The following is a 12,500-nucleotide window of genomic DNA, read 5'->3' on the forward strand; positions in this document are numbered from 1 at the left end:
AGTACTTCCTCCATGCATCCCTCTCCCTACCTCAATCACTCTATCCTCTACTACTCTCTCCCTTCCTCTCTGAGGTGCCATTGTATCAGTGTGCGTCTGTGCCTACGTTACCACAAATACCCAATATGGAGAGGTGAGAGAGGTAGAGAGGTGTGAGAGATCCAGAGAGTAGTATGTTCCATCCCAAGCTCCAGAGAGACCAGTCCTTCCATCTCTTCTTCTTACCCAGGCCGAAGTCCTCTGACTGGGGGTCGTCGTCGTCCCCGTCCTGGCTGATCTTGTGGAGGTGCTCCAGGTACGCGTCTGTATGGAACTTGGCCATCTCCTTGATGGTCGCCAAACGGGGCTTCACAACACTGGGATGGGATGGACACAGACACCGATAATGAATGAATGAATGAATGAATGAATGAATGAATGGTCTTTATTGTCATTAATACAGTACAGGTACCATAGAACGAAATTGAGTCGGGGGGGCTCCCCTGGTGCTTGGAAAAAAGACTAAAAACAAGAGGGCCAAGGGTAAAATAAAAAAGGGAAAAGAGCTGGTTTACATAAATAAAGGCTATGTACACTATCTACTATACTATACTACTATACTATACAATAAAACACTGTGCTGTACTCTATGCTATGCTATAAATATCCTAACATTTCCTATATCTGAACCTTATGTACACAAGGGTTGTCATATTGCACATAGTATTGTTGCACATTCATTTAATGTGTCGCAGTTAGCAGGTTTGAAATGTTCACAGTTGTATTTCAATATTGCACTTATGTTCACAATCTAGTAGCTGCCATCAAATTGTGTAATAATCGATAAGTGTAGATAGCTAGAATACTACCTGTAGATGACTGTAGATAGCTAGAACACTACCTGTAGATGACTGTAGATAGCTAGAACACTACCTGTAGATAGCTAGAACACTACCTGTAGATGACTGTAGATAGCTAGAACATTACCTGTAGATGACTGTAGATAGCTAGAACACTACCTGTAGATGACTGTAGATAGCTAGAACACTACCTGTAGATGACTGTAGATAGCTAGAACACTACCTGTAGATGACTGTAGATAGCTAGAACACTACCTGTAGATGACTGTAGATAGCTAGAACACTACCTGTAGATGACTGTAGATAGCTAGAACACTACCTGTAGATGACTGTAGATAGCTAGAACACTACCTGTAGATGACTGTAGATAGCTAGAACACTACCTGTAGATGACTGTAGATAGCTAGAAACTACCAACTCCACTTCAATCATATCATTGTAACTAAGAGGACCGCTGCATTTTAGTTGACATGAAACATCCACACGACAATACCATTATAAATATGGGAAAAACCGTAACCTAACTTACCTCATGTGTTGAAGTAAACCATAGGCTTCTATGAGCGAATGGACCATACTTGCCTAATGACAGATACAGGGGAAACGTTTAGATATATTGACAAGAGTAACGTTAGGTAGTTTGTGACGTTAGAATTATAAGGTTCTATCTCCATTTTTGTCAAAATTGATTATTTTTTTTACATAATCTGATCCATTAGGTGTTTATTAATGCCTGTGTGGTGTTATTTCTAAAATGTTGACATTTTTGAGTTAGTAATTCATAAAATACAAAGGTTCCATCTCACAAAACATAATGGAATGTAAAAACGTTGACGCTCAATATCTCTGAACTACCCTAAACGGAGATAGAACCTTATCATTCTAAGCTCACGAGTTGTCAGATGAATCCAACAGAAGCAAGACAGAGACAGATAGAGACAGATAGAGACAGCAGACAGAGACAGATAGAGACAGATAGAGACAGATAGAGACAGCAGACAGAGACAGATAGAGACAGATAGAGACAGATAGAGAGACAGGTAGAGACAGATAGAGACAGATAGAGACAGACAGAGAGACAGATAGAGAGACAGAGACAGATAGAGACAGATAGAGACAGATAGAGAGACAGATAGAGACAGACAGAGACAGACAGAGACAGATAGAGACAGACAGAGACAGACAGAGACAGATAGAGAGACAGATAGAGACAGATAGAGAGAGACAGACAGACAGAGACAGATAGAGAGACAGAGAGAGAGAGACAGACAGAGAGAGAGACAGACAGATAGAGAGAGACAGACAGAGACAGATAGAGAGACAGACAGAGACAGAGAGAGACAGATAGAGACAGAGAGAGAGACAGACAGAGACAGAGAGAGAGACAGACAGAGACAGAGAGAGAGACAGACAGAGACAGATAGAGAGACACAGAGAGAGAGACAGACAGAGACAGATAGAGAGAGACAGATAGAGAGACAGAGAGAGAGAGAGACAGATAGAGACAGAGAGAGAGACAGACAGAGACAGAGAGAGAGACAGACAGAGACAGATAGAGAGACACAGAGAGAGAGACAGACAGAGACAGATAGAGAGAGACAGATAGAGAGACAGAGAGAGAGAGACAGATAGAGACAGAGAGAGAGACAGACAGAGACAGATAGAGAGAGACAGACAGAGACAGATAGAGAGACAGAGAGAGAGAGAGACAGATAGAGAGAGAGCATCATCATCTCACCCGGTTTGGGACTTTCGACAGGGAGTCGCAGGTCTCGATGTACTGCGGACTAAACACATAAGCAACTCTGCGTTTGGTGAGACTGCCATTGTCAGAGTCCCTTGCACAACTCATTGGTGTTAGCTAGTGCACTTGTGTGAATAAAACAGCCCAGATATGACAAAGAAAGGTGTAAAAGTTCAGTTGCTTCTTGATTTCTTTCACAGTGCTTATGGCAGTTGGTGCTCCGATATCAACATTCCCGCTGGAAAATGGAAACCGTGATAACGGGAACTATTCTAAGATTTAAGTACATATGATACCGATACCGTTCAAACCACAAACTGTTAATCTTTTCTTATTTATATGCAGAAGTAGTCCACAGTTTGATGATTTAAAAAACACAAGGGTTCCGTCAAGTTCATGTTTTTGTGATGTTACAAATCATATCGTGTCTTTCGGGACCTCTTACGGTGGGGGACCAAGTTGAAATGGATTCTGGGAGTTGGAGTCCATTTTTTGTTCTGTGCAACTGTAACCACATTGGCGGTCTGTCTGGGAACACATCATTTTCATGTGCAGAACAGTCAGCAGTATGCCTACAGGGAATTGATGTTAATATATTTACAATTTGGGCCCAGTTGTGCTAATACATGTATAATACATATCTCATCAAGAGATTAAAAGGAAGATCGTTAACCCTCCGGTTGTGTTCATGTTTGCCCCCCCATCCTTGGTGTTCCCGGTCTAATTAGACCGGTCTGATTAACTGCTTCATATCTCCAAAACTACATGGTCAAATTTGCTAAATTTGGTACCTGGTGAAAGCTGAGACCTGTGAGATGTTAAAAAATGAACATAGATATGACCAAATTACTGTAATGTGACTAAATACACAGTAGAAATTGAATATTTCATTTCCGTTTTTGAGAATGTCAAATAAGAAGGCCAGTTACACCCTGAAACTCTATATATCTCTGCCAAACAACACATTGGATCAGTTCTTCAACATCTCAACATATACTGTGCAAAATGTTATGAGACATAAACAATGTAGACTATTGGTTAACCTGAATAACTGATATGTAGGTATTATTTCTCTAAAGAATAGGGAAGTACTCAGGGTCTTATAGCCTATATTATGCGACTTATTTACCGCTGGTAAACTCTGCTGACGTTAATGCTAGCCCGGCTATTATTCATTAGGCTAACGATCAGTGTGACCATTTTTATGACTATGACCGTATCAGGACTATAGCTCTAACTCCTAGCGTCAGTTAGTAACTATGTACACACTTTTTAGGGCATTTCTGCTTTAATGGGATAGAGGCAGTAGATATTGACAGGAAAGATGGGTGAGAGAGAGCAGGGATGACAGGCAGTAATACATGTCCGCCAGTGGAGGCCCCTCCATAGAGGTGGAGGAGGCCTGGCCTCCCCAATAATTTGAGAGAAGAGAGAGAGATTTAAAAAAGCAATAATTATATTTTTTATCAGACACACAACATACAATTCAGAACAATACTTCATCCATTTCTAATATTTATCCTGCAGAACAGCACTCATACACGCGTGTGGCGGAAAAAGGTACTACACGGAGGCCAGGCCTCCTGTCGGAAAGTGGTTCTCATGGCAATATGTGATTGGCCAAATCACAGAAAATGGGTGGGCACAGGAGGCCTGGCCTCCGTGTAGTACCTTTTTCCGCCACACGCGTATGAGTGCTGTTCTGCAGGATAAATATTAGAAATGGATGAAGTATTGTTCTGAATTGTATGTTGTGTGTCTGATTGACATAGTGTTTGAGTGCTTTTGACATGTCATTGATTGTATGTAGTATGTTGTGGTGAATGTTGTGAGCCTGAGCAGAAGGGACAATAGCTGCTGCAGGCGGACCAAAGATTCATGCCAATTGTTTTGTTTATTTGATGACCCATTGTGCAGGCAATAAAAGCTGCTTCATCCACCATCCTGAGAGTGTCCCAATCCCTTCAGTACCGCCAAACACAAATTAATAATTTTTAACAAAGACAGATAAGAAGAACAGGGAACATTCCATCGCGAGTGAAGCGAGCAAGCGGAAAAAAAATTGGCCTCCTCAATTCTGGAAGTCACCAGCCTCCACTGATGTCCGCGGCCGGAATCAAACCGACGACCTTGAGATGACATGGCTGACGCCTTGAAATTGGCTATGGACAACACACAATAAAGTAGCTATAAGAAGACAGTTCACGGTCAATAAATATCCAAACGTAGCTTCTCGGTGTGCTAGGTGATCTGGCTTTATTGTTATGGATCAAGGTTCATATAGACAAATAGACATTCCGGTCCAGATCAAGGTCGCACTCGAGTTCATAGTGCCGTCTCGTACCTGCGACCTTGGAATAGGCCAGAACCGCCTATTGTTCTCGGACGTAACCACAAGACCACCGAGAAGCTAACGGAATTATGACGGCGGTTAGGATATTTAAACCTTTCGAACGTTCAACGGAGCAGGAGCTTTGGAAGGTGGGGGCGGCGCCCTAGCGCCCTCTATTGGCCAGCCGCCACTACGTACTAAAGTCTATAAATACCAAATATACTTGAGAATGAGCTTTGTATTTACGCCCTGAGATAGTGGCTCAATTATAGCGGCTGAATTAAGCCAAGTGAGCGGGAGAGGGCAGAGAAGGGTGGCTTCTCTGTAAGTTGCATTTATAGTGAGGCTGATAGGCATAACAATTGTGCATTTTATGACTAAAGCATGAAACTTTCTACAGTGTTTCTATAGACTGTAAACTTCATTTTTAGACGTGGAACCACTTCAGATTTGACCTCTGGCGTCAGGTAGACTAAAGGTAGACACTAATTTTCAGGAGTAAAATATTTCTGCAAATCATTCTAGAATTTTGCTGTGCAATCTAGAACTTCCATTAACTGCAATGTATAATGTCTGCTTGAGTGCATTATGACATCAAATTGAATATTTAGGATGTATGCAACATTCTTAGAACATGGAAGCAATTTACCATGAGAGGAAGGGGGTTGTGGACTCATTTACCACTGGTACAGGGTTGGAAAACCCTGTGATCATCACCCCTGTGATCAACCCTATGATCATTCTATAGTATAATATGATATATTATCATTCTAAGGAAAAAATAAATAACGTTTAAAAAAAAAGAACATAGTAATATACTATATTCATTTTCCATTTTTTTTCTCACTTTATTATTTAAAAAAATAATTGATCATTCTATAGTATAATATAGTATAATATGATATGTTATTAACATTCTAAGAAAAAGAAAAAAACGTTTTAAAAAGTTTTTTAATGGAAATGTTGGTTACCATTATAATGATAAGACAATCAACTAACACTGGTTTCTCCAAACACGTTTTATACATTTGAATCCACACAGATGTGACACCACACAAAGAAGACTGAACACTTGGTTTCCATGGTTTATCTGTATTGAATATGCACCAGAGCAAACAAAGTGAAACAACAGTTTCAGAGTCACACAGGCACAGTACAGTGAATGAAAGGTCTTGTCATAACCATCTCTGTTCTCCTCTAGACTTGATCAGAAGATCTAAAATATACAGCAAATCAGACATGGCGTGAGGAGTGTGACACAAACATAATCAAACTTATATCAATATAATAGTTACATGCATTATGAGACCAGGGCTCTCAAGTCTCACGCATTGGGCGTGAGACACACGCGGCGTGTGAGCGTGTGAACGGGTTGAAATGCGTGTGTCTCACGCCCAATGCGTGAGACTTGAGAGCCCTGTGAGACACAAATGAGCCCGCAATGACTCCATAGAAAACAGTTTACATTCTAGATAATCTTCATTATCCAATACAGTGATGTGATACCGTGATACTGTCCTTGAGTAGTCAACTGCACGAGGTCATAAGACAGTTATCATGATAACATACATAGACAGTTATCACATACATGATAACATACATAGACAGTTATCACATACATGATAACATACATAGACAGAACCCTAACCCTAACGACAGAACCCTAACCCTAACGAATTACTAAATCGAGGGAACGAATTACTAAACCGAGGGAACAGATTTACTAAACCGAGGGAACGGATTCACACATCACATATTTGTTTTCTACCATGGGCTCCGTAGAAACGTAACCTTTATAAAGGTTTGTCAAAATAAGAAATAAAACACAAAGGAAAATATTCGATTCCCGGGTCTATTCGACCCCCCACATACTGTATGATTGACATCTTCTCTTCTCAGTATCAAAACAGAACAAGAAGCAGTGCACCTTGAACTGGATAAGTGCTACAATGACAAAGTCTTTCAAGGTAAATCGAAATATCTCTCAGTATCTACCCAGCAAAATAATTCACACTTGTGAATTGCCATACAGACAAAAAAAGGAAGCAAATCTGCATTTTTTGGGTTCCAGCTTGATTAATTTCCGCGTAAATAGACATGGTCGGACTGATTTCCTTGCAGGATCTCATTTTTAAGACCTAGCACCTCATTTTAGACCAAATAACTGACATTTGAGACCTTTTTAGGCCTTATAAATTGGATTGCTGGACTTTAGACTTTTTTAAGACCAGCGCGGGAACCCTGTAAATAGTAGGCTATACTCACTGCTGGTAGTAGTCATGATAAACACACATCATTATTGTTGGTATAAATCATCAAGCATCAAATTCAACCTTTTGTAAACTGGCAACAATAACCACTTATTCCCTGGTAACTGTGCCTGACTAACAGGCTACCTGGTTATTCTTCTAAGATAATGCACATATCAGCACATATCCTCAGCTGTCAGACAAAGAGACAGACAGACAGATGGAAAGAAAGAAAGACAGACAGACAGACAGACAGACAGACAGACAGACAGACAGACAGACAGACAGACAGACAGACAGCAAGCCAGTGGTTATACAACGATACTATATAGATAACAGCACACCAAACAAATATACCGTAACTCCATGTCGAGGGGAAAAAGTTGCCAGACTGGTGAAACACTCGACTGTTTGACCCAACCAAAATGGCAGCATCACATCTTGTGTAAACAATACTTTCTAACCAGGAAGTAATGCTGTAATGCTATGGATACATTCTATACTTATGTGCTCAGGTGAGGGGCAGGTGAATCTCAACCTAGGTAACAGCGGGTTCAGGTAACACTCAGGCCAGGTGTGTGCGTGTCTGCGTGTGTTTGTGTGTGTGTGTGTGTGTGTGTGTGTGTGTGTGTGTGTGTGTGTGTGTCTGTGTGTGTGTGTGTGTTTGTGTGTGTGTGTGTGTGTGTGTCACTGCAGGGCGCAGGAGCCACTGGGTAGAAAGTCCTGGACGTACACAGCCACGGCCTTGGTGAGGTACGTCATACTACCAAACCGCCCGCTGGGGGCGCTGTCATACAGCAGTCTGCACACTCCTGTGGACGGGTCCCTCTCTAAGATGTGCTCCTCAGCGCCCAGGGCCTTCTGCGGAGGGAGAGAGAGACAGACGTCTTCAGCCTCAACTTTACTCAGGGTTCCCACATCTTCTGAAACATCAGATTCAAGCACTTTTCAAGGACTTTCAAGACTCAATTCCCTCAGATTCAAGGCCCCATAGTTTGATACAGATTTAGATGAGAATTTATATAATAGGAACTATCTGCTCACAGACAACAATTAAAAAGAGAAGCTTTTGAATGTAGACTACATGTAGTCTACTATAATAATGTTTTTTTTAATATAGAGATTTTTTTTAGAGAGAGAGAGACAGAGAGAGAGAGAGAGAGAGAGAGAGAGAGAGAGAGAGAGAGAGAGAGAGAGAGAGAGAGAGAGAGAGAGAGACAGGGTCGGGGGGAATTCAAGCACTTTCAATGACCCATGTCTATTTTCCAAAACTTTTAAGGCCTTGATTTCTTTTTCTCAAATTCACAAACTTTCAAGGATTTCAAGGACCCGTGGGAGCCCTGTTTACTGTATTATCCTTTCTCTTGAACTTATAGCTAGCTGAACTTGAGTGAGTAAGGAAGTAATGAAAGGAAGGAATTTAGATAAGAAGGATGGAAGGGAGGATGGAGGGAGGAGGGAGGGAGGATGGAGGGAGGAGGGAGGAGGGAGGGAGGGAGGAGGGAGGGAGGATGGAGGGATATCCCACCTGGTCCTGATAGAACATGTCGTTGGCGACGTGGACGATCTTCTCTACGTGGATGATGCTTCCGACGCTGTCGATCTCCACATCCGCCAGCATGGTCAGCACCAGGATGGCCTCGACCAGCAGCTGCCGGTACTCCGGCTGGGGCACGCGGTTCAGAACCGTCTCCACGTGCACCGCAAACTTGATCTCGTCTTGTGTCATCTGGACAGAGGGGGGGGTGAGTGCATGAGAAGTAGGTGGTTAGACAGGGTATATACAGGAATCTCGAGGTTAATTTGAAAGTGACAGTTGGATCTAAGTGACAGTTGACACTAGAACAGCCGTGTCTATGTTACCTACTCAGGGTATATACAGGAATCTTGAGGTTAATTTCAATACCTTTCTAAGACTTTTTAAAGACCTTGTCAATATTTTCTTCTTGATTTTCCCAAAATGTATGAATCTTTTCAACTTTTAATACTTTTCAAGACACTGCGGATACCCTGTTAGATGTGTGTTCATGTGAGTGTGTGTCGAGGAGTCTTGTGCATACAAACATGCTATGGACTGCACTTATATAACTATGCCTTTATCCAAAGCGCTTTACAACGGCCTCTCATCATCTCACCCGTTCACACACCAATGGCCAAGCTGCCATGCAAGGCGTCTCACCAGGCCCGCTCACTGGGAGCAATTTGGGGTTCAGTGGGGTTCGACATGTGGCCAGCCGGGGCTCGACTCGAACCGCTGATCTGCCAACCGTTTGATCATTAGACGGCGGCTCTACCTCCTGCGCCACAGCCGCCCAGTGCAAGTCCACAAACATGCTATGGATGTGATTGAGGAACGGTCCAACCAATGTGGTGGGTCTCTCTTACCTCTCTGGTGGTTGAAGACGGGAGGACGAACCCCTCGATGGACAGGCCGTGACACTGCAAGAGAAACACTTCAATAGACAATCTACTCCATATCGTTTCCTCTGCGAGCTCCACAATGACGCGGTAGAACTGGAGGAGTTAGCAGCTAACTGTTAGCTTGTTCTTACACACTTCTGTACAACTCAGCTCGGTTCCCCTCTTTAGTTTTGTTGTAGTTTTATATCATGTTATACAGAGAAATGTAAGTCTCTCTACAGTTAAGCGAATCTAGCAGCACTCAAGGAAGGCCCATTTCCTTCCTGTAAGGGATGGGCCAAGATCTGTGGCGCAGTGAATAATTCTGACTATGGACAGGGCCCATAACTTGTGTAATCACAGATTTGTATAATGATTGGTTCCCAAGAGTAGTGACCTCATGACCAAGGACATATATGAGTCCCACCCATCGTTGGGGGCTGCTTCTTGCTTTGGGCTATTGCTTCTTGCTTATTGGTCTGCTCATTTCTCTCTGCGCTCATGTAACTTGGCTTAATAAAAGGCATCTTTGGAGACAATTGATCTAAGCTCTTTGTGCTTTATAAGTTCTACTAAATCTATTAAGAATCAATTATATCCACAACAGTTTCAATCAGAATGACTTGACCGAACTGACAATCTGTTTGACAGGACTGGCCCACATACCTTCTGTAGAATCTTCCAGACCTTCTGGTAGAACCCGACAGGCACTCTGTTCAACGCCCCGTCCAATCGTCTCCTGCGCAGCCATTGGCCGTGCCTGGTTTCCTTGCCGACGGGCAAGTTGACCTGGTTGTCCAGAGATTCTATGGACGGAAGCTTGTATCTCTGACCAATCACAAGCACACATACAGGAAAGTTCAGAAAACTGCTGTTCTAGAACCCTCCAAAGACAGTGGTGAAGTAGACCCTCCCTAGAGACACCTAGAGAAGCGTGCAGTGCTGTAACACTCACATCATAATGCAGATATGTGTCTGTCAAACTTGATCCCACAGTAATTCAGTTGTTAAGTCATGACGTGTTTCCGGGTCCAACGTTGGCTGAGGCGCTCTCTTCGAAATGCCTCAGTAATAATAATAATTCATTATATTTGTATAGCGCTTTTCCGAGGCTCAAAGACGCTGACAAATATGGGAAAACGGGAAAGTGCTGTGTCCCTTGTTGTATGAATAGATCCCAGTCTAAAAAACTATTGAACTGTCATTCTACCGCTGTAGTACACTGGTGCTTTAGTACACTGGTACTCTGGTACACTGGTACTCTGGTGCTTTAGTACACTGGTACTCTGGTGCTTAAGTACACTGGTACTCTGGTGCTTTAGTACAATGGTACTCTGGTGCTTTAGTACACTGGTACTCTGGTGCTTTAGTACACTGATACTCTGGTGGAGGGAATTTCTGGTTTGGACCCGGAAAATTGCTAACCGAATACAATTGACTACTGTTCATTATGTCGCTTTCCCCGTCATCCCAGAAACGGAGACAGTGTTAAAAAAAACTGCCACAGGTTAAACAATTTATTTTCCAAAATCCGTTTTCAGCCATATTAGCGACTGGTCCCACATTAGCCATTAGCCAGTTAACTTATACCAGTACACATCTTAAATATGAAATACAAATATTGCTAATAGAAGCTATGTTTGCCCCCGAGACAATGTCATCTTGACGGAGATGAACACTTACCCCAGACTCGATGTGTTCAATGTCCAGCGAATGTGTTGACAGGGTCTGTATGAGAGAGAGAGAGAGAAAGAGAGAGAGAGAGAGCGAGAGAGTACAGGACATGACGTCAACCACTACAGAAAGAACCGGAGAGACACAAACCTGTGACTGTGACTGTGAGTCGTGATGTCCAATAATTACGTTCCAAATCACCATGCCAACCATCTTAACAGCCATCGAGCCATTTAACCATCATCCATTTAACATCTAGATACCAAAAATGCCAGATTTTCCGTGGGATTGCCTGCAAATTGACCACCATTGGATCACTCTGTGCTGTTTACATGGTGAATTACCACCCCATAACAATAGTGACTGATCATCATCATCATCATCATCATCATCACCTGACTCAGGTCTTCCCTGGACAACCTGCGATCCAACTGGAATGGGAGAAGGACTCAGAGTGACTAGCAGGTGGAGACAGAGCACAGCTAACCTAACCCTAACCCTAACTCGCTAACCTAACTAACCTAACTAACTCACTAACCTAACTAACCTAACTAACCTAACTAACTCACTAACCTAACTAACTCACTAACCTAACTAACTCACTAACCTAACTAACTCACTAACCTAACTAACTCACTAACCTAACTAACTCACTAACCTAACTAACTCACTAACCTAACTAACCTAACTAACCTAACTAACTCACTAACCTAACTAACCTAACTAACTCACTAACCTAACTAACCTAACTAACCTAACTAACCTAACTAACCTAACTAACTCACTAACCTAACTAACTCACTAACCTAACTAACTCACTAACCTAACTAACTCACTAACCTAACTAACTCACTAACCTAACTAACTCACTAACCTAACTAACTCACTAACCTAACTAACTCACTAACCTAACTAACCTAACTAACCTAACTAACTCACTAACCTAACTAACCTAACTAACTCACTAACCTAACTAACCTAACTAACTCACTAACCTAACTAACCTAACTAACCTAACTAACTCACTAACTCACTAACCTAACTAACCTAACTAACCTAACTAACCTAACTAACTCACTAACTCACTAACTCACTAACCTAACTAACTCACTAACCTAACTAACCTAACTAACCTAACTAACTCACTAACTCACTAACTCACTAACTCACTAACTCACTAACCTAACTAACTCACTAACCTAACTAACTCACTAACTCACTAATTCACTAACTCACTAACCTAACTAACTCACTAACTCACT

At 42.2% G+C, this 12,500-nt stretch overlaps 2 protein-coding genes across 2 annotated transcripts in view; both read right to left on the minus strand.

Moving 5' to 3' along the window:
• hdac8 (histone deacetylase 8) overlaps positions 1-2,789 on the minus strand; it is a 25,001-nt gene extending 22,212 nt beyond the window's left edge. Inside the window, exons 1-3 of the mRNA XM_080537826.1 lie at positions 2,578-2,789; positions 1,369-1,421; positions 226-356 (exon numbers count right to left, since the gene is read on the minus strand). Coding sequence (XP_080393952.1) covers positions 226-356; positions 1,369-1,421; positions 2,578-2,691 — 298 coding nt within the window. The 5' untranslated portion in view covers positions 2,692-2,789. The remainder of the gene's footprint in view (positions 1-225; positions 357-1,368; positions 1,422-2,577) is intronic.
• A 5,062-nt stretch (positions 2,790-7,851) lies between these two features.
• phka1a (phosphorylase kinase, alpha 1a (muscle)) overlaps positions 7,852-12,500 on the minus strand; it is a gene marked incomplete at both ends in the record, with an annotated part of 42,216 nt that continues 37,567 nt past the window's right edge. The window contains 5 exons of the mRNA XM_080537817.1: positions 7,852-8,025; positions 8,693-8,893; positions 9,550-9,603; positions 10,231-10,392; positions 11,248-11,292. Coding sequence (XP_080393943.1) covers positions 7,852-8,025; positions 8,693-8,893; positions 9,550-9,603; positions 10,231-10,392; positions 11,248-11,292 — 636 coding nt within the window. The remainder of the gene's footprint in view (positions 8,026-8,692; positions 8,894-9,549; positions 9,604-10,230; positions 10,393-11,247; positions 11,293-12,500) is intronic.

This window comes from Nansenia antarctica, assembly GCF_963989245.1.
Source record: "Nansenia antarctica genome assembly, chromosome: 8".
NCBI classification, from domain to species: domain Eukaryota; kingdom Metazoa; phylum Chordata; class Actinopteri; order Argentiniformes; family Microstomatidae; genus Nansenia; species Nansenia antarctica.